This window comes from Podospora anserina, chromosome 5, assembly GCF_000226545.1.
Source record: "Podospora anserina S mat+ genomic DNA chromosome 5, supercontig 4".
In the NCBI taxonomy this organism is placed as follows: domain Eukaryota; kingdom Fungi; phylum Ascomycota; class Sordariomycetes; order Sordariales; family Podosporaceae; genus Podospora; species Podospora anserina.
The window spans coordinates 140,235-161,648 of NW_001914844.1; the positions used below are offsets into that span (position 1 = coordinate 140,235).

At 52.3% G+C, this 21,414-nt stretch overlaps 6 protein-coding genes across 6 annotated transcripts, besides 1 other annotated feature; 3 read left to right on the forward strand and 3 right to left on the reverse strand.

Moving 5' to 3' along the window:
- Nucleotide 1: 1 nt before the first annotated feature.
- Nucleotides 2-1,198, reverse strand: PODANS_5_3550 (uncharacterized protein; the record flags this gene model as incomplete). The annotated part of the gene is made up of 1 exon (XM_001904860.1): nucleotides 2-1,198. A coding segment is annotated over one exon (1,197 nt), but the record flags the coding sequence as incomplete, so codon positions are not given.
- Nucleotides 1,199-1,482: 284 nt separating this feature from the next.
- PODANS_5_3560 (uncharacterized protein) lies at nucleotides 1,483-5,742 on the reverse strand (the record flags this gene model as incomplete). Its single annotated transcript, XM_001904861.1, has 2 exons — nucleotides 1,483-2,066; nucleotides 2,124-5,742. The coding sequence occupies 2 exons, from the start codon at nucleotides 5,740-5,742 to the stop codon at nucleotides 1,483-1,485; spliced, it is 4,203 nt and encodes a 1,400-aa protein (XP_001904896.1).
- Nucleotides 5,743-6,381: 639 nt separating this feature from the next.
- Nucleotides 6,382-6,518, reverse strand: a tRNA (tRNA-Ala).
- A 1,416-nt stretch (nucleotides 6,519-7,934) lies between these two features.
- Nucleotides 7,935-8,754, forward strand: PODANS_5_3570 (uncharacterized protein; the record flags this gene model as incomplete). Its single annotated transcript, XM_001904862.1, has 2 exons — nucleotides 7,935-8,344; nucleotides 8,403-8,754. 2 exons carry the CDS (start codon nucleotides 7,935-7,937, stop codon nucleotides 8,752-8,754), a joined length of 762 nt encoding a protein of 253 aa, XP_001904897.1.
- Nucleotides 8,755-9,406: 652 nt separating this feature from the next.
- PODANS_5_3580 (uncharacterized protein) lies at nucleotides 9,407-11,641 on the reverse strand (the record flags this gene model as incomplete). Its single annotated transcript, XM_001904863.1, has 1 exon — nucleotides 9,407-11,641. The coding sequence occupies one exon, from the start codon at nucleotides 11,639-11,641 to the stop codon at nucleotides 9,407-9,409; it is 2,235 nt and encodes a 744-aa protein (XP_001904898.1).
- A 4,331-nt stretch (nucleotides 11,642-15,972) lies between these two features.
- On the forward strand, nucleotides 15,973-17,712 carry PODANS_5_3590 (uncharacterized protein; the record flags this gene model as incomplete). Its single annotated transcript, XM_001904864.1, has 1 exon — nucleotides 15,973-17,712. A coding segment is annotated over one exon (1,740 nt), but the record flags the coding sequence as incomplete, so codon positions are not given.
- A 1,098-nt stretch (nucleotides 17,713-18,810) lies between these two features.
- On the forward strand, nucleotides 18,811-19,182 carry PODANS_5_3595 (uncharacterized protein; the record flags this gene model as incomplete). Its single annotated transcript, XM_001904865.1, has 1 exon — nucleotides 18,811-19,182. The coding sequence occupies one exon, from the start codon at nucleotides 18,811-18,813 to the stop codon at nucleotides 19,180-19,182; it is 372 nt and encodes a 123-aa protein (XP_001904900.1).
- Between the last annotated feature and the right edge of the window lie 2,232 nt (nucleotides 19,183-21,414).

The window sequence follows — 21,414 nt, forward strand, 5'->3', positions numbered from 1 at the left end:
AAATCACCACCCCCCTCCCCCCCGAACACGCCCCAAACCCAAACCTCCCCCTCGGTCCTGGGTGCACCTTCCCCTGACTCTCCATCTGCTCCATAGCCACCAACTCCACCTCCGCCCACGTCAGTTCCCCACTGCTCATCTTTGGAAGCTTCTCTCTCACATAATCCTTCACCTTTGCCCCCGTGAACCCCCTTGATGGGAGCTGCAACGTCCAGATATCCGCTTGGAAAGCCAGTGACTCATCGACAGGAAGGCCGAACATATAGACAAGATACTCCCTCCCATAACCGGTCGTTATCGGAACCAGCGCACCACCAACCCGTGGCTGTGGGCGGGGAGAGGGAGCGGTGAATGAATGCGTTTCCCAGGGGAGGGGTTTTTCCCTGTCTGTGGCGTTGTTGTAGAGATACAATGACAGCAACTCCACTGTGTTGGGGTCAGAGGGGGATTTAGCCAGGACGTAAAGCGTGTTCCCTGCGTAGGCTCTCGCGTCTAGCAGCTCGACCGAAGAAGGAAGGTCAGGCAGTGTCGTCCAGACTGCCTGGTTCAGGTCGTAAAACCAAACCTCGCGTTTCGTTTCGTCGTTGCTACCGCCGACGGAGACGAGAAAACCTTGCTTGTCGTCGATGAACAGGGAGTGACCAGAGCGAGGAGCCATGTTCTTGTATAGCTGAGTTGCACCCCGGAGTTTTGTCCATGCCAGGGTCTCCGAGTCCCACTCCCAGATGACGTTCCCTTCATCAATGGGATTTCCAGAGGCGTCTTCACCTCCGTGGATCAAGACGTAGCGGTTGCCCCTGGCGCAGGCGGCGTGGTTTTTGCGTGCGGAGGGGACGTTGAGTTCCCCTGTGGAGATGTCCTTTGTTGGGAAAGCGGGATAGTCTGCTAGGGAGGTGGATTTGGAAGTCAAGGGGTCGGCTTGGGATTTTTCTTGGGGAAGGGAGATGGCGTGCACTGTGGGAGAGCAGAGGTGGCCGGAGGCATCGATGCCACCGAAGAGGTAGGCTTTGTCGTCGATGACTGTAAGAGAATGATTGGAGCGAGCTATGTTGCCGTCATCGCCTTCGGGCTTGTCAAGCTGGGCGAGGGCTACTTTGAGGGGGGCGGTAGGAGCTGCGATGGCGACTGCTGCTGCGGCTTCGACGCCTGTCATGATGACTTGCTCGGCCGCGATGGCTGCTGCTACGACGCCGGCCATGCTTATCGTTGGTCAATTGGAAGGTAGCCTAGGTATAGCTGAGTGGAAAAGAGATGACTTGCGAATACAGTGATGTGTTTTGAACAGGTGAGATATGCTAGGGGACGTCGAAAGACCGAGTGTTTGGGAAGCTGAGGTTGGACAATGACGTAGGTGTGGGGCGGGGACCTTGCTGGCCGCAAAACGTTCCTGAATGACACACCGGGTGGTCCCTGCACCTTCGACCCATCAGCATCATCTCACATCCAAAAGATCGCGCCCTGATAGACACGTGGCTGCGTTCATCAGCGCACCTCCCTAACTCGCCCCTTTCGTTCAACCCCAGAATCAGCGACAAAGTAGTCAACAACCAGCCTCCCACCCTCACCTCTTACCACCTCGCCCGCCCTCTTAACCGCTCCCAAATCATACAACCTCCCCATCTCACTCACCAACCGATCCCTCTCCTTCCTCCCCAACACCCCCATCCCCTCAAAATCACTCAACATCTCAGACTCGGCGAGGTAGTACATACACCCGACCATCGTATCGGTTTTCACCGGCAAACAACACCGCGGCTGCTTCCACCCAAGATACACCATCACCACAAGCACAATCACCATATAGCTTAGTACTGCAGCAGCCAACCACGTACACGCCTCATGCATCTTCCAGGTAACGGTATTCCGAAACGGGATGCTGGAGAACAAAATCGGTGTGAACTTTGCCAGCAGGACGGCAAGGGCGATGTTGAAGAAGAGGACATCTCTTGAGCGGGCGAACTGCCAGAGACCAGTGAAGATGTTGGAAGGAGGGGACAGGAGGATGGAGGTCCGGGCTAGTTGGGGGGCGGTGGAGAGGCGGTGGTGGATGCAGGAGTGGGATACTTCTAATGACGGCGGTTAGAATGTGTCTTTGATGGCAGACGGGGAAGGTGTGGACTAACGAGAGAAGAAGTAATCCCAGCATCCGCTGACAATGGTGCCGAAGGAGGTGAACAGAATCCGGACACCGAAGGATTGGCTGTCCATGAACCGTTCGAAGGGCGTGTCGAGGATGGTGTTTTCGTAATAGAGGATGAGGATCAGGAGGCCGATGACGAAGATTAGAGTCGTTGCCCGGGCGAGAAACTCTTTTGTGGTTGGTTTCATGTGCCAGAATCTCTTCTTTGGTGTGGAAGACACAGGTGTGCGGGTTGGGGGTTCTTTTGTCGTGGGTTGTATCGGTGAGTCGTCCTCCATCGCCGGACAGACTTCAATCCCATATTCTGAATCATCATCTCCCAGGAACCCCAAACGGTACCGCCTCCCTGTCAAAACACTGGCAATCTGATCATCCCTTAGATATCCTCCTTCAGTACACCCGGGCAACGACCGCACCAACCCCCTCACTTCAGCATCGGACAATAGCCCAGCCATGGAAGCAATACTCCACGGCTCTGTAGCAACCCGACTCTTCCACCGTGAGAGCAGAACCCCGATCGCGATAACAAGCACAGAAATAGCCACCAACACACCCTCCGCGGCTCGCATGGGAATTCCAGCCTTTCTCAACCCAAAGGCACATACCCGACTGAAGACCTTGCAGTTGATCGAGGTGAATTCCAGACGGATTGTCTCGGCCGATAGAGGGATAAGAATGGTGGATAGGAGTCCAAGGAGCACGTTGAGAAATGGGAGGGGATCTTTGAATCGGTGCAGGAATCTGCATGCTATCCATGGTGCTAGCCAGCTATTGGAGGGCAAATGGAGGGAGTCTTCTGGCAGTGTTCCGGCTTCATGACCTAGTGCCCTGAAGGGAAGCATTGAATTGAGGGAACTGACTGCGATCTGGACGGGGATGCCTAGGAGTGTTGCCAGCAGGACTGGAATGAGGGAGGCCATGAGGTAGTCGGTTTCTGAGCGGAGGTTGAAGAAGTTTCCTCGGACTTCTGGGGGAATTGGGCCTATAGGTGGGTTTGGTGGGATGGGAGGTGGTTGAGAGGTGTCGGTGCTGGTTGAAGAGGCATCAGAGGTGAGTGTTGAGGCTTCTTGCGAGGTGGTGTTTAGTGTGGTAGGTTCATTGGTGCTGTTGATCTCCTTCTTAGTGGTATGCTCTTCCTGGATCAATAGTAAATGACTTAAGGGGTGTGCGGTAGGATCTTTGGCTGAGATTGCGGACGAAACCGAGCCAATGTTGAGGTCAAACGCTGTCCTGGAATCTTGTTTTGGAATCTGAGAAATGCTAGTTTCAGCTGAGACCATAGGTGTGGTCTCCAGAGCAGAGTCAAAGGTAACGCTGCTGGCTCGAACAATCGCGGCGCTAACTTCGTCATGATGGAGAATATCTCCGTACTTTGTGAGAATGGTCATTGGCAACTTGGATAGGGAGTTATCTGGTTCAGACACGGCGCTGCTTACAAAGACCAGAGGAGGCAAGTTCGTTCCACTAGAATGGCCCTGTTCGCCTTGTAGACTGCTGGCGGTGAAGAATAATTGGGGAATGGATAAGGAGTAACCGCTACTGACTGAGGCAGTTGTCTCAGACTGAGGAGCAAGTGGCGTTGAATCGAATCGTGCTGGAGTTACACTACCGGTAGATGTGACTTCACCCTTTGTTGAAGAGATAGTGACTGGCCCCTGAATCTCCGTTTCTGATGACGCGGACTGCGTTGATTTGTTTTTGGTGTTTTCTGTCCTCGATATCGGCTTTGCATCAGGACCACGACCACTCGTGGGCCCTGGAGATGGTGTCACAGTCTCAGTAGTGGTCATGACGTTGAGGGTTGTTTTCGAGGGCTCTTCCTGCTCTGTGATGGCGCCAGACGGCTTGGGCTCGTTGCTGTGGGTTTGTATATCGTTTGAGGTGTCTATACCCAGGCTGGCATAGACCGGGATGGCACTGTGCGATTGTGTCTCTGATATGTCGGAGGTCACTGGCTTGCCAAACGGGAGGGTCCACCAGACAGTCGCGTAACTTGACGGTGACCCCGTACAAGTCCCCAGAGGATCCTGATACCACCAAACCTCCATCATATCCGTGCTGCATGGGGTGACCCCATCTGAAATTTCAGTGCTTAGCAGCGTGTCGGCCATCCAGCGGTAGTTCACTGGAAAAGACGCAATCTCGTCCCCTCCCACCTTATTGCCGAATACGTCCTGCTGCTCGAGCCTTGCTGTCCGTACTTCTAGCGGAAACATGATGTTGCTGTCCGAATCGGTGAGGGGATACCCCCAGAAGGCGCTATGTGATGACGGCGGTGTTGTCATAGGATCCAAGGCGCGGTGTGAAAGGGCAATTCCATACATGCCTCTCTCCTTTCTGCTGGAGACCAGGTTCAGATCAGTCCGAAATTGATACCCTGACGGCCCTTTTGGACTCCAAGTGTGGACTTTGTAGTAGTTGAACGAGCAAATAGCATTCATCACCGACTTGCAGCCTTCGTCGTGGGTGTCCCACATTGGCAAGTCGGGCCAGCCCCAGGGCCAGTTTCCTTCGTACCCAGCACTCACCGTGCATGGACACCAAGAAGGGTCCGTGGTGGTGAACACTGGGATCAATTCTTCCAGGGCTACATACCACTGGGAGAGAATGACGGTGTCCCAAAGGTTGTAATATTGATACTCGGACATGTTCCAATACGGACGACCCCAGCCACAGAACGCAGTCACGGGCGGCTGAGGGAAAGGATAAAGGGTCTTGTCAGGTCTCGGGACCATTATCCTTAGTTTCGGGGTTGGCTCAGGACTGTCACGGGCGTCGACAGTTGGCTCCAGTCTGACTAGAGTGGCGGGAGTAGGTGCCACCAGTGGGCTTCGAGGAAGTGGTTTGGCTTCGATAGACTGTGTATTGAGTGAGAAGACAACCGTGCTTGTGGTGAGCAGGGCATCTCTTGACTCAGCAATTTCTTGCTGACCCATTTGAAGAGCCTTGTAGCGGAGGGGTGGTAGGTCGTGGATTTGATATTCCAGAAACGCAAACATGCCAATAACAATGGCCAGGAGGAAGACCTGAAATGGCCATGTCAAAGCAATTGGCTTGTAGTTGGGGAGAGATCTCTCGGGTTGTGACTGGCCATCAGGACTAGAGGCAGAAGGGCTCTGATGCTGCTCATCAAGGGGAGAGATCGCAGGCGCTGGTAGATCTGGGGGTGCAGTAAGGTGATCTGTGCTCCCGGTTCCGCTATGTGGTCCTGTGAAATCCTGTAGCTCAATATCTTCTTCAGACACTTGCACTGGAGAACAGGCCTCAATGCTCTCACAGCTGTTATCGTTCTCGGACCCTGTAAGATTGACTTGCAGTTCTATATATGGGGTATGCGTGAGGCTGTTCCCGGTCACTGTCTCCTCGAGGAAAATGTTAGCTGTCTTGACGTGTTGGGTCTCGTCATCACTACTTGATATCGATCGAGCCTCAGTGATCTCCAATTCACATGTTGCAACCGAAGCCTCGTCGGCATCCGAAAGGTTCTCCAGTAGAAGGAGTACGTCTAGACTTCCCACGTGGGAAAGATGACGTGGGACATCCAGGCCAGTTGTTGCATATGGTTCATGGTGATCCGTGATCTTTGATCTAGGCTCAGACATAACTGGTCAATTAATGTTGACTCTGGGCAATTGAGTAAAGGGTGTTAGTGATGACAGACTTGCCTCAGCAGAAGGAAGAGCAGTTGATAAAAGGCCGAGATTTATATGGAGCTCAATGAAATCTGTGCCTTCACGCAATACACTGACAGCCGAAAAGTCCTTATCGAAATCTGATGTAGTACAGAATCTCTGGAGTTTGATACGCTCATTGTAGTCGTATTGCCACCCTGTGCCATGCGGATAAATAGCTGTTCATATGTTCGTTGCAGTGCTTTGGGGGCTGTAGCAAGTGCTGTTTTGCAACCCTCCAGCACTTGGTAGTATTTCTTTCGGTGAGTTAATCAGCACATTGCGGGCAGCGAAGAAATTGCTACCGACCTACCTGATAGGCGGGCTGGCCGTCATGAGATGCCCTCTTCCGTGCCGTGTCACCGGCATCTCGTGTGGCCAGACTGGATTGAGGGTACCGTGGCAATTACTGTTGACAGCCGACTTCCCATGTCATGACGGAAACACCCACCTTGCCAACCAAGGCCTGTTGTTTCCCAACAGACAACCAGCTGTCATCTACCCCGGCAAACAACTGACGAAGCTTTCGAGCAAAAAAAGAGAAAAAAAAGAAAAAAAAGCAAAAAGAACTGGACGTACCAGGATTCGAACTTGGAATCTTCTCATGGAGCATACTTGTACATTGGAACCCTTTCACCTGTCTTGTAACAGCTTCGAGGCAACGAACTTTTTGCGACTGAGATGCTTTACCACTGGGCTACACGCCCTTGGTTTAGTGTTACCCTATCCTCCAGTTCTGCATCTTATAAGCTTGAACTCGACGACGGAAATTCCAACGGCCCGGCAGCCAGCTGCCGTATCATGCGCCAGCTGAGTTCCATGTCTCTCGTGCTGGGTATGTGTCATCCCATCGCTCAGCGTTGCAGGTGCTGTCTGGAATTGCCGACTCAGAAAGTAGAGATCTCGTCAAAGGCCTACGAGAGTGGTCAGCAGAGTCCTCTACTCATCATGACACCACGCAAAAAGAGGCAAAAGGCACCTCGTATTTGTTGATGGCCATCGTCCAACTGACTCGGTGTTGGGTTGCCTCAGTAACCAAGCAATTTGCTTGTTCTTCGGAACAGCAACTATGGATACGGACCAGTAACAAAGAGTTCATGGAAAGACAGAGTTCATCTCACCGTTTCGCTCTTCTTCGAGTTCAAGATGAGTCGGTTGTCGTCGGCGAAGAAGGCGTGTTCTAAAAATTGCCCGGATGAGGCCCCACAAATTAAACGATGTCAGGAAGGCTTGGTGGCTTGCCAAGCAAAGGAAACACCAGGGAATGCTTGTTGTCAGTGCCTAAACGCTAGCGCTTATTTATTTCTGGGGCATCTGTGCAGCGCTGGCATTATCACCGTCGGGATTTTCAGTGCTGTTCTGACAAGACCCTGAAAGCATTTCGCTTCAAATCCTTTGACACGGAAGAAAAAAGTGGTTGAGACGATGGATGCGCGCCGCAGGAGGTCTCTGCCCTATCGAATGGTCCGCCCGCCAGGGAGTGTGGTCTTTTGGCTTGTGCGTGACGTAGCACAGCATTGCTTCTGGACTCCCAGGTTGTTCATCATCGGGATAGGGAGCTGAAACCCGCGTGGCTGCCCCCCGCCAGGGCATCACGGCTGCCAATGGCTCCCATTGCGAAGGATTTCTGATCTTCGACCATCACATCAGCCCTCCTCCCCGACGGAAAACTAAACACCTACAAGAAGCTTCACCGATCCATGATAACCAGCCACAGGGCTTCTGCTCACAGGCCTGTTGGATGACCTCAGATCGGAGTCTTGCCCAATTTATCCTAAGCTAAGCGTTTAAGGCACAGGCACCGTTTGACCCCGGGACCCTGAGCTGTGGATGCTTTTCGGGCTGAGTTCGCCCCAGCTGTGTGGCTGAAGCAGCCGCTGGCTGATTGCGATTGGCCATCTCTGACGACACTCCCCGTTTGGGGAAGATGACCCAACAGGGGTCCGACAGGGGTTGGGACTTTTTGCATCACTGCCACACCTGCCCGCATTTAACAATCGTGGAACTCGCACTTTTGCAACTGGCTGGATTTCCAGTGTCAACTCTCCAGCAACCTTACCCCATATCGAGATCGCTCGATCACGACGGGCGACAACGACGACGACGACAACGGTCTCGCAATCATGAGCAAACAGTACATCATCGGCGACTCGTCGCCATTCCTCAAGCGGGTGCTCATCCCCTTCTGGATCATCCGCATCTTGATCATGCTTATCCAGATTGGTGTCTACGCCCTCCTCGTTGCCGGCTTGGGGGTGTACAAGGATGACGCAAGGCGGATTATTGACGAGTACAACACCCACCTCACATACGAAGCCATCATGGCCACCTCGGTCATCATCATGGTCATCATCCTCGTCTGTCTGATCTTCGATCTCGTCAGCATCATCAAGCGCGCCAGACGCACCTTGGGCCCCAAGTTTTTCTTCTTCACCAACATCTTCCAGACGCTGTTCTACGTCGTCAGCTTCATTCTTTCCATGATTGGCGCCAGGCCAAGCGCTCTGTACGCCGTTATCAACGTTATTATCCTGTAGGCTATTTCCCACTTGTCCATCTCTTCCCACAGTCGCTAACCGCTGTCGTTCCAGGCTCTCCTTCCTCGGTCTTCTTGTCTATGCTTCCATCATCTTCCACCAATACCGCAAGGGCTCTCTCGGTGACGGCTCCGGTGGCAACCGCGGCACCTACGTGCCCGCTAGCAACCCCGCCGCTGTTCCCTTCAACCAGACCGCTGGTGTTGACACGGCTTATGCCCCTCAAACTACTGGATACGGCCAAGACTATCCCCAAGAATACCAGAAGCCCGCCTTTTACGACCACCAGGCGGCGAACCAGGCTGGGTATGCCGGTCAGGGTTACGAGCCCTACTCTGGACAGCCGCAGCAGGTCATCCAGCCCCCTCAGCAGGGGTATGAGATGCAGGGTCGCCAGGCTGTTTAAGCTGTCTACATGAAGGGGGATAACGGGGTTTTTTTTTTTTTTTTGGTTCAGCGATTTGGCAACACAGGTGCTATTGGCGTAGGGATCTGGAATAGGATGGTATATACCGGGGCGTGCACATACATACACACTTTAGAAGCGTTGCGATATACCCATAATGATCAATGTTGAGTTTTTGCTATCTTTGTCTCGCAATTGCGGCGACGGCTGGTTACCTACTTAATGGGAGTTGGGCGTTGGTGCCAAGGGCTCGGCTGAGAGATTTATGCAGTGGCAAGACATGTCAAGACTTGATAGTGGGCACGTAATTGAGTTGGGACAGTTGTCACTGTGGCTGGTGATTTGGCCGTTTGATAACATTGAATTTGGGCAGTCAGGTCCGAGCGTAGTCCATTGAAGAATTGTTAGACAAATTGGCGAATTTGCGTGAGGCTATGATGTTGGCACCAGTCAGCGGCTCAGGGGTCACTCACCACTATGGCGACAATGAAGTCATCGTCGCACCTTTCTGATAGCGTTTCCAACTAATTTCTTGGCCAGATTCTATTCAGTTGTCTTGAATCTCTGTAGAGCCTTCCCATTCGTCTCTAAACAAGCATTGCTATCCCATGCATCTCTAGACAAAGCACTGCTACTGAAAACCACCACAGCCTCACAAATCACTATTCCTCGGCCACTCCCCCCCCTCCGCCCGATACCCTCTCCCTTTATCCCTCCCACCACGATCCTCCTCCTCCACCCAGCTTACACTGCTATGTCCAGGGTGGACCCTACCCCCGACATGAACCCGACTCCCATCCCTCCCCTTCCCCTTATCCTTCCCCATCACAAAACCTGACACCGCTCCCCTTGCCGGCCCAAACCCAACCTCTCCACCACCTACAACCCCAAACCTCACGCTTAACCCCCCCAGCTGAGAGGGTAAATGACTCTTTGCCCCATCAGCCCCAGCTTGCTCCCTCATCCAAGCTGTCTGGGAGCTTTTTGTCACCTCGGATACGGACATGCCTCTCATGACGGGGATTTGATATTTCTTGTGCATGACCACATCCCACAGTGCCATGAAGATAATAAAAAAGGTGTACAACAGTGGGGGGACAAGCAGCAAAAACGCTCGTTCGGTGCTGAGCTTTTTGGTCTCTATTGCTGAAACAAGCTTTTGCTGATGGGTTGGGGTTTGAGAGGGGGAGCTGCTGAAAAGGGATGTAGCCATTGCTGCTATGGAAAAGTGGAGGAAGGACTCAAGACCGGGGATAGTCCACTTGTTGGAGTCGAGGCGGGTGAGGGTGGAGTTGGAGAGTATTGCTTGGGTGACGAGGAGAGGGGAGGCGGTGAGCCAGAGGAGGGTGGAGGTTAGGTTGAGGTCCGAGAGGGAGGACAATACTGGGCGAGTTGGGTTAGGGGGCGCGGGGCCAATGGTTAGGACATCGTCGTTGACGGAGAGGAGAACTGAGCAGCTGATTGCTGAGACGGATTTGATGTTGCCTAGGGTGAGGTTGGTTGTTTGGCCGCCGGAGATGGTGCCGTTTATGGCGGCGAGGATGATTGTTGTGTTGATTATGTTGGTCGAGTGGAAGTTGACGTCGTCGAGGAAGACCGTGAGGTGAGGTTGGGGGGTGAACCATACTTCCCCGGAGGGCTTGTGGCGGCTGCTGGAGAGGTTGGTTGTTGTTTTGAAGGCGTTAATGGGGGCATTGTTCCTGTGGAGTTGTTGCAGCTGCTGGCCGTGGCAGGTGATGTTTGTGTCGAGGTGGACGGCTTTTGCGGTGAAACTACCTCTGGTGGCAAGGATTGACCTGTCAAAGAGCCAGTTTCTGAAGGATGGTAGTGGTTCAGATGCTGGGTTATTGGCGTAGGTGTTGTATGCTGATAGTGCTGGGATGAAGGCTGGTGAGGGTGGGTTGGTCTGTGTGAAGGGTCTGTCCAAAACAGAAGATGCGGACGAGCTGATGTTGCTTGATATCGTCACCGCCTCCAGAATGGGCGTGCATGCATACCCTACAAGCGGAGGGGCAGCCAGGGGAAGCAGGATCGCAAGCAAAGATACCACAAAGACCACAGCCGCAGACAGAGAGCGTATCCCTGTGGCGGCTTGAGGTAGCGACATGATATTGCCATGGTTAAGAGCCAGGAAACCCCCTAGGGCCGAGATGGTGAGTGTTTGAGTGTGTAACAGAGGCCATAACGCTGCTTCGCAGAGTGCTTGACAAACATATGCAAAGGCAGATAGACCGATGAGATAGACTGCTGTGATAATCCCTTGTATCGCACCCAGATTTTCTGCCGTCCAAAGATCAAGCGAACGGCAATCATTCGCCCAAGCTGGACATTGCAACAGCTGCTTGCTTGCTGCCACGGTGTAGGCAATGGCCACAGCCACCGAGATAATACCAGCAATTAGTGCAACAACAAGAGAGAGCTGCTTTCCTATGAATGACAAGATTCCCAACCGTCTGGGGGCGGGATCAGTGGCGCCGAGAACAAAGTTGTGATCAGATGCTAGTCGGCGAACCTCCCTTGGAGTTGGGAATGCCGCCATGTTGGTGGTGTTTGCACTGTTGCCGTGGTGGTCCTCTGCTGCGGGTAAGCCGAGATTGAGATGAGGAAGAGTATGCTGCGAGCTGAATTCCTCGCGAAAAATGGACCTGCGGGATGGTGCTAGCGATGGAGGTTTCGGTGAATGAGACATAGCAGAGATGAGGTCAACGCTGGGAAACTTGAAGAAAAGAAATATGAAGGGCAAAAGCAGTCTCAGAGAACATGAAGTTGAGAGGAACTGGGCATAGAAGTGCAACAACTGGAGACACGCACTTCCAACCATTGCCAGTATCTGAAGCCTGTGGTGGGCGGTCAAACTGACCAATGGTAGCCAAACACTGGGATTCATCAACGGACCAGTGAGAGACTGACAACACCTAGGGACAGCACGTTGATAACTACCCAGCCTAGTCTCTTGAAAATCTTATGATTCCCCGTTTACACCGAGTAATTGTATAGCCTGCATGCATAGCTGTTCATAACCAGAGCACTCTCAGCCTTTGCACAACATCGAAGGAATAAAAGCCGACTGTGGTCGAGATTGCTGTCGTTCTGTGGTAGCACCTCGGTTGAGTAAGCCACCAATTTGATCTTCTGGTTGAGTCAGCCTGGCATGTCCCACTGGGGTAGTCCTGTCCCTATCTATGTCGAAGACAACGCTTAAAGGGAAACACTCAAAAATGGGCAATAAACTGTAAACATTTGCGGGAAAAGGGTGCATAGTTACAGACCTGACTCCTTGGTTCCTGTTCCCACCACATTCCTTCCAAAGGTCCTATCCATCCTCGCCGTCAAGCTCGACCTTTGAAGCTCATTCAGGGATGGGACGAGACGTTAAGGAACGGCATAGAACACCCTCGGATGCCTGGGCAAACTTCCCATCATTTTCTGCAAAATACATTAACAAAACTTGACTATTGCAGGTCTTGGTGAGATATTGCGAAGGGGGATGGATGTCTGAATATGTGGGTACATAAAGCCACCTCAATTACCCCTGAGACCTTCTGCATTCTCATTCTGACTTGTCATGTGAGCACCGACCCCTCATTTCTCGCATAATACACATCAGAAGTAAAATAGTACGCACAAGCTCTCCATAACGCAATATAGCGGGGCACGCATGGAAACGCATTAGGTGCATTTCATTCTCGATTGTAAATGGATTGCCAAGTCGACTTGTCCCTCATCAGTGAGGAACAAAGGGATTGGGCACCGTGCTCCTCATTCATGAGGACCAAAGCTTTGGGCACCTGTTCCTCAACCATGAGGACCAAGGGTGTTAGGCACCGTGGAAGACAGCGTACAAGGACGAAGATGCTGATTGAGGTAGTTATCTAGCTGCTGCCAGGTGTCAGTGTCTTAGTGGCTTGGATTTGGGCCATTCAGGGGCCTACCAGATGGTCGTTTGACGTATGATCTTATTGGCTTGTATTTGTCGATTGGACCCTTCGCTTAATCCGACTGATACTGTCTCAGTGTCTGGGGCGTCGATGCTGCTGGCGATAGCATCATCACATCATCATCATCATCGAGCGCGAGATACCCAGGGTCGTTGATGGACGATCCGGAGTAGGTACTCAGTGTCCTCCCGGTATCGTGCGAGTTGTACCAGTTCTTTACGAACCACCCTTCCCAGCCGTCTTCGCGACCATGGCGCATCTCGTAGTCACCTCTGCTTCGGTAATAGCAGTTTCGGCAGATCCATGGCATAGTGTAGGGCTCTCGGGATATCTTTCGCATGCCGCATCCTGCTGGCTCTTGTTTGCCGTCATTGTCATTTGGGTCGGCATCGCTTTCCATTCCAATCGGGCATTCTTTGACTAGGCGAGGTGCAAGACCGGGCTGGGGGCAACCGCAGCGGTAGTAGTGTTGGGCGTAGAGGCACATGTCGGCTCTTTCGACTGGATGGCTTTTTCTTGTGTGGCAGGATGGAATCTACAACACCAACGGCGACGGTGTGCGTGATGCTTGTGTTTTGGTATTGGGACAATTGCGAGGGGGAGTAGATGGGACGATGCTGCAGGATGACTCTGGGGCAGGTCCAAAGTTTGAAGCAAGCAGTGGCGTGGAAAGAAAACCTTTCACGCGTCATACTGGCGAAAAGAACCTTGGAATCTTTCGGACGTCCTGGCGTGGAGGCGTCGCCACAATTGCTCTTTTCTCCACCACCGGATTTCCAGTTGTCGACTGAGCTTGTTGATAAATTCCGCACCACCGCCATAATTCACATGGTGATTAGAACAACAAAGCATTGGATGGCCCTTACAGCGGCATACCCTTTTCTCTAGCGGCAGGTAGGTAGGTAGGTGCCTTACCGCTCACTCTAAGAGATGGAATTTGTTTCAGTCTTGATCAGAGAAAGCCGGGAGTCCGGATTGGACTTTGAAACTTTATTTCTCACGAGATAAGACGCAGCATCAAAGTCAACCTACCTTATCTTTGCCCCTTTCCCATATGCTTTTGCCTTTTGTTCACCTACTTCAAGCAGCTGACATTCAAAACAAGCCAGGTATTACGCAACACACCTCTTTCATGTCAGGTTAAGCGTAACTTCAAGCAACATGCCTTCAACATACGGTTCGGGCATGCGTTATACCCACCCATGATCCCGAGGTTGACTTCCTTTTGCTTTGGAGCACCAAAGTATTGGAAAAAGAGGTTTAACTCAACTCATCAGTTGTTGCGTCTCTGGCGTTAGGGTTTGCGGTGCAATTCCTAAACCATGTTGATGTTCAAGTTCTAGCATAGCTGAGGCTCTGCTCGGTGAAGCATTCAAGACATGCATAATCATTCACATATCTATTCAATGCCACGGTCCCAATAGACTCCTGCCACGACGGCAACATTGTTGTCTTGATTCTGGAATAAAATGCCTCTACCCTGATAACCTGGAACGTTGGGCAGCGCTGTTCTTGTGCGCTATGCGCGCTTCATCCCGCAGCGCCTGCATGTGCATGCTGTCAGGCTCCTATGAGAATAACCCGTAGACCCTACGACAAGGGTCATGCAACACGAGGTCATGTGCTGCAGGGACCGTTACACACTCTCGCCAAGACAGGACGACACATATGACAGTGTTTCTACAGGCTGGCTCACGGCTAGCGTCATTTGCTATAAATCACTCGCAAAGATGCACTTCTGTGCGTACCGTAGGGTATCGATGATTGGAAAACTCTTGATACCCGTGGCGCTGCAAGAAATGCTGTCAGAGGTTATGAACCCAAAACTTTGGGACCAGTGAAGACTGTGCCTTGTTTTTTCTTCTTTTTCGCATGCTCGTGACCAATCTGTAGAGTGGAGGATTCGAAGAGTTGTTGACGTTTACTCTATGCTGGATGCCTAATTTCTTGAGAATGGCTGCCCTAGGACGCCGGCCTGGCCGTTCAAGGGTTGAAAGAATAGTGTAGTTCTGGAGGCTCTGCTTTGCTATCTACCCCTGATATAATGACCTGTCAGTTGACAAAAGGACCTTTTAGACTTGCTTCTAGTAACACCAATCTTTGGGAGAACCTTGCATCATACTACCTTACTCATTCTCACTTTACATCAATCACAAACCTCCTGCTGAACCACCACCTCTACCAACAAAATGGGCTACTTCAGCAGAGTCTTGCGCAAGTGCAAGAAAGCATGCAAGAGCGCAGTGTCTGCTGTCGCCGAGACGGTAGCAGCCCCCGTTGTTCGACATGTCACCAAGAAGATCGTGCGCCGCATGAACGAGGCCTCACGCGCCATCACCTACTCAGTCATCTCAATTCCCACCCATGTCGTCTCCGCCGCCCAAGCCATTGCCTTCCCGATCGTTGTTGTGTCCTCCCCCGTCATCCGCAAGGGCACCGCTATCATCGACAAGATACACTCTTGGGCTTTCCGGAAGATTGCCAAACCCCTATACAAGAACGCTGCTCTCCCTATTCTACGACACCTTCGCCCATCATTCTTCCACAAGGTCGTCGCCCCTGCCATGTACAAGGTCGCTAAGGCGCTCGATCGCGCCATTGGAAGACCACTCGCCAATGGGATTATCCACGTGCAGCCAGTGACCCGGGACATTTTTGGCCTTGCTGCGCAGAACATCATGGCCCGAGTTGCTCGAGACTTGGGCCAGTCTACTGAGCAAGGGAAGAGGCCTTCAAAGAAAGATACTGTCGAGGAGGTCCTGGACCCTTCTGTAAAACCCATTTATCCTCCTGCGGAACCAGGACGTGAATCAAGACGGGTAAGCTTTGCTAAGCCTGCACCTGAAGAGCCTTCGCCGCAGGATTTGGTTCAGCTCATTGTGGAGAGATTCGGGGTCGCGCCCGAGAGCCGCATGAGCGAAATTTTGGCGGATTTTATTCTCTCCAGTGGCGGTGGGAATGAGGCCGCCTCCTTTGCTTCGTTATGCAGACGGTGCCAAGGTCACCAATTTCACACTGGATCACGTCCTTCCGATGCTTTGCCACCTGACAGTCGCACAGTTCATGAGCTTCTTGAATCGATTCGAGCTGGTTGTTACATGTGCTCATTGATTCATGAGGCTTTGGCTTTGCCGGTAGATGGGAGCTTGCTGGGTGAAAAGATCCTTGTTGAGACGTGGGTCGCACCAGGGCAGCGGGATAGTGGTCTCGGATTTGTTGGCCGGGTGAAGGTCAGGTCGGAGGAAAAGGAGGCCTATCTCTCCTTCATGTCATATGGTAAGCATGGCTCAGGATCTCAACAAAATTTGGTATCTCGGATGGATTGCTAACAATCTCACACACAGTCCCTGTGGAGGATGAGAATCTGGCTGACCTGATCAAGGCGTACCTATCTCCTGAGACTGACCCCTCTGTTTTGCTCGACTATTTGAGCACCTGGCAGAATACATGCAAGGAGATTCACGATCATTGCAACAATCGCTTGATCGAAGACCCCAAGAACGTCCGGTTCAAGTTCAAGGCCCCCTTCAGACTGGTTGACATCATTGACGAGAAGATTGAAGACAACGCTGAAGAGACGCTAGAGTATGTTGCTCTGAGCTACACATGGGGTGACATCACTCCAGATGGCAAGAAGCTTCAAAAGCCCACTCTTCAGAGCAACATCGACAGCCGCAAGCACACCCAAGGGTTGGCAGCCGTCCTCGGCTCAGAGACACTGCCTGCCGTGTACAGGGACACCGTCCAAATCGCCCGCCGGCTCGGGTACCGCTACATCTGGGTCGATGCTTGGTGCAACATCCAAGACAACACCCTCGACCTCGAAGCCCAAATCGCCAACATGGGGTACATCTTCCAAAACGCCGACCTCACGATCGGCGCCGGCACCGGACGAGCAAAGACTTCTTCCTTGTTCTCTCATCAGCAACCCCCACCCCAACCCTTCCTTATCCGCACCACCATCGACGGGCAACCACACCCGGTGATCATCTCCCGCCAACTCGACCCAACCCCCTCCATCCTCGACACCCGCCTCTGGACCTTCCAAGAACAACTCCTCTCCCGCCGCACAGTAGAATTCGGCCCAACCCACACCACCTGGCGGTGCACCCAAGAAACCGCCTCCTCCCTCCCCGTCTCCGTGTCCTCCCAGCCTTACCCATCAACCTCCGACCACAACGACACCCACGAAGTCACCACCTCCACCACCAACCTCCACTCCTGGATCCGCACCACCGCCTCCCTCCCTCCTGGGCCCCGCCCAAAGTATGATCAACAATTCGCCTCAGCCTGGTACTCCGCCGTGCGCAACTACACCACCCGCAGCTTCTCCAACCGAGAAGACCAGCTCCCCGCCATAATCGGGGTCGCCTCCGTCATAGCCCGACACACAGGCTGGCACCACCTCGCCGGCCTCTGGAAGGAGGACATTCCCTACTGTCTGGCCTGGTACAGGAACAAAATCCCCGCTCGGGATGACAGTCTCTCCACCACAAGGCACGAGGCAGACTGCGCGCCGTCTTGGTCGTGGGCTGCTCGGGCCAACGGTCCGGTGTCCTTCTGGCCGAGGGGGGATGTGCAGCATGCTCTTGTCAAGTTTGTTCGTTCTGGCTGGGCTTGGCCTTCAAAACGGGATGTGCAGAGACGGGTGGTGCTTGCTGGGGAGGTGGTCGAGGGAAAGTGTGGGACGGTGGTGGGGGAGGAGGATTATGACTGGGTTGGGAGGGCGGATGGGGGGAATGTTACGCCTGTGGAGGTGGATGGGCTTAGGGTTGGGTATGCCATGCTGGATGCGCCGATGGATTTGAGGGAGATTAGCATCTTGCTGCTCTTCACGCTGAGGCCGGAGGGGGGGCTTGGGGCTTGGGGGTTGGGAATGGCGTTGACGAGGGTGATTCAGGGGGGTACCTGTTGGTATAAGAGGGAGGGGTTGGTTGTGTTGACGAGTGAGGTGGGGACCGGGTGGGATTACAATGACTTTGATGAGGATGATGATGAGCATAAGATTATTGTTGCTTAGTTCATCTCTCTTGTTGGAATGTTGCTGTTGGGGAGTCAACTTGAGATGAGGATGGGAAGAGGGCAGGGCGGCAAGGTGAATCGTGCAGAGGAGTTGGGTGGTTGAACTTAGCCCTGGAAGTGTTTGTAACTTGGCATTTAGTTTCCTACCTATGTTGTAGCACCTCATGTATGGCAAGTTGTATCATTGGACCAGTATCGTTACAGATGCACAAGAGACGGGAACGGACTGTAAATGTGCTCTCCAAAACGTCGGACCGGAGTATGTTGATCTAACTGTCCAGCCCTGCGTCTTTGACCTTGGCGACAACACGGTACCAGATTGAACTCTACATCGATCTTCATCATTAACCATAAGTCTAGAGCCCTCCATGCACCTTCCGGGTCTATCGATCTCGATCTCTCGCTACCCACTACCCCTTCCACCTCTGCATCGTCATAACCTCTCGCACCGGTAACCCAATCCAGCCATCACCAATCTATCTCTACTCATCAAGTAATTGCTTACTTGTGTCTCACATCCTTCCCCGTTTTAACATTACACAAAGACGCAGATCCCCTCTTTCGGTACCACGACGTTGAGCATTTCGCCCCAGACTCAGCTGCAGTCCTGGGGCTGGGCGGATCATCGTCGATATTAGGCGGCACCTGAGCTGGGTAAGGTTTAGCGAATGGGCAGAGAGGGCACCAATCACCCAACCGCAATAGACGACTGAGCTTCCGCGTTGATGTAGGCATATCCTGGAGTTTTGAGAAAACAGTTTGGAAAAAGAAAAGATTGTGACATAATGACTTTGGGCTTTCACGGCGGGATGGGGCGGATGGATGTTGAGCCGGGAGTTGAGGGGTTGGGAGATCTTGACTCGGGCTGTGACCGAGGACGAGAACGGGACTGATGACGATGAGGTGGATGAAGGGGTGAAGGGGTGGAAATGGTGTATATAAACCCTGTGATGTCCTCATCGATTTAGAGAGGAAGTTCTTCATCAGCTTCAGACTACAATCAAGCAACACAACCAAGTACAACTCAGATTAGGTACACTTTCAAGACCTCTCACCGGTAAGTTCTTCGCCCCATATTTCTTCCTCTGGCTCAATAATGACTCCTATCCCCCAGAAAATGAAGGTCTCCACCGTCATCGCCATCCCCGTCGCGTTCGCCATCGGCACCTCAGCCCAGCTGGCCCAGTGCCAGGCTGCCTGCCGCGGTGGCGAGGAAGCTGTCAACCGTTTTTGCCGCGGTCTCAGAGATGCTCGGCTCCGTGCTGGGTGCTGGGCCCTTGCCCTGGCTGTCGGATCTCCTGCTGGACAGACTGCCTGCCTCAACTGGTGCTACTGGCAGTACGGAGCCCTCAAGCGCGACGTTTTGGATGTCTTGGAGGCTCGCAACGAGGTTTCGCTTGCCGGTGATTTTGCTTTGACTGGATTGGAGGCTGAGAAGCGTGCTGTTGAGGTGGAGTGGACTGCCTAAGGTCATGTTACAGGGAGCATTGGGGGTGATGCAGTTGGAAAGCAAGCAAGACAGCGGGATGTTCTTGCCTCGTGAGAATCTGTAGTTCTAGCTATATCCTCGATCAAAGCTATTTATCCTGTGTATTGAACCAAACATTCCCTTTGACCCCCCTAGTCCGTAGGTTTGGAAGAAATAAAGACCCACCACCTGTCTGCCCTTTTCCTACTTGACAGCTCGATCATGACATCTGAGTGGTCATCAAGCATTTGTCTGGGACAGGCCATACATGTGCCACGTGGGTAATCACCCCTCGGACAGGTTTTGATTGGGAGCGTACGCTCCACATCCGTTGTAAACTCCAACTAGTCTCTGCCCTTCCATGAGGGGATATCAGTGTAAAGTCGTGTTTCTATGTCACACGGCAAATGCCAACCACCAACCACCATGACCAACTATAGCGCCCAATATCACCTTAAGGAGGGGAAGCTGCACGTTGTGAGCCTCTCGTCAAGAGTAAGGCAGACAATCAGAGGCAAGGCGATTATCAAAGGAAGCCCACTGGCCCAGAAGGATATTGGAGGACTTGGCGATGGCCTGAGGCCAACAAAGGCACGGGCCACGCGAGGGAAGATAAAATACGCGTTCAGGATCAAGACTGTATTTCCTTCTTCACTTTCAGTATCACGCTCTTCGAGGCCATTGAAGATTATTAGCCTGAATTGAACCATGAGTTCCAAGCCCTGATATTACAGCCCTTGTCACATTCTATGTGAGCCACACTTGGGATCACAACAAGCATGAAGGATTTCTCTTGCTCATTAGAATACAGCAATGAAAAGGGCTTTAGGCCGTCAAGCCAAGGACTAACCGAAAGATAGGTTGGATGACCAGGAAATGGCCCACCCACAGAGGTGGCCCACATTGGCTTGAACTTACCAGTGCCATTTTCCACATTAAACCCTCAACAACCCTGGACCTCCGAAAGCCCCCCCAACTTTATATTCCACCCCCAGAGGTCAAAAATGGACCATTTCTTTTTCTTCTTTTTGCTCCAGGTACCCATCAATGGCCAAATATACCGAGGAAGATCTCGCAAATGCCGAACAAGACATTCTTGCTGGTATAAGCCAGCGCCAAGCGTCCGACAAGCACGGGGTTCCACGTTCTACACTGAGGCACCGCATCTTAGGAACCCAGGTTTGCAAACAGGCCCATGAAAATCAACAGCGGCTTACTCAGGGCCAGGAAGACCTCATCGTTCAATGGATCCTTCGTCAGGAAAGCCTTAGCTACGCTCCCACCCACGCCAACGTAAAAGCTCTGGCGGCCAGTATGCTGGCTGAACAAGCCGATATCTACTCCATTGGGAAGCACTGGGTAACCCGCTTTATTGGCCGTCATCCCAGTATTAAAACGAAGGTGGGAAAGAAGATTAATTACGCTAGAGTTAACGAAGCTACCCCGGAGAATATCAATAAGTTCTTTAACCTTTATTTTACCGTTGACTGGATTAAGCCTAAGAATAGGTATAACTATGATGAAGTAGGAATAATGGAAGGTCAGGGAGAGAACGGCTTGGTTGTGGGGTCTTCAATGAAGGATAAAAAGTCTATATACGTTAAACAGAATAGAAAAAGGACCTGGACTACTATGCTAGAGTGTATCTCCCAGGATAGGAGAGTCCTCCCCCCCGGGGTAATCTTCAAAGGCTAAGACCTTTAAAAGCAATGGTTCAAGGACCAATTCGATAAGGACTGGTATATAGCCGTATTATCGAACGGTTGGACCAGTAACGAACTGGCCGTTGGATGGCTTGAAGAGGTCTTTATCCCAAGGACTCAACCAAAGGACCCATCAGAACCACGTCTTCTTATTTGTGATGGCCATAACTCACATACCACTAACGACTTTATGATCTGGTGCTACAGGAGTAATATTTACCTTCTTTTCCTGCCCCCCCACTGCTCTCACGTCCTTCAACCCCTTAATATTGGCTGCTTTTCCAGTGTAAAGAAGGCGTATAAGAGGCTTGTAGCTATAAACGACGCCCTCACTAACTATACGCCTGACGGCAAGGTCGACTTGGTCCGGCTGTATGACTTTGCCCGCAAGCAGGGCTTCAGGAAAGAGAATATTGCCGGCGGCTGGCGTGGGACAGGATTATGGCCCATACGTAAGCGCAAACCGCTCTCTTCAAGCCAGGTGGTAGTCCCTGTGGTGCCGTTGGATCTCTCTTCAAAAACACCTACT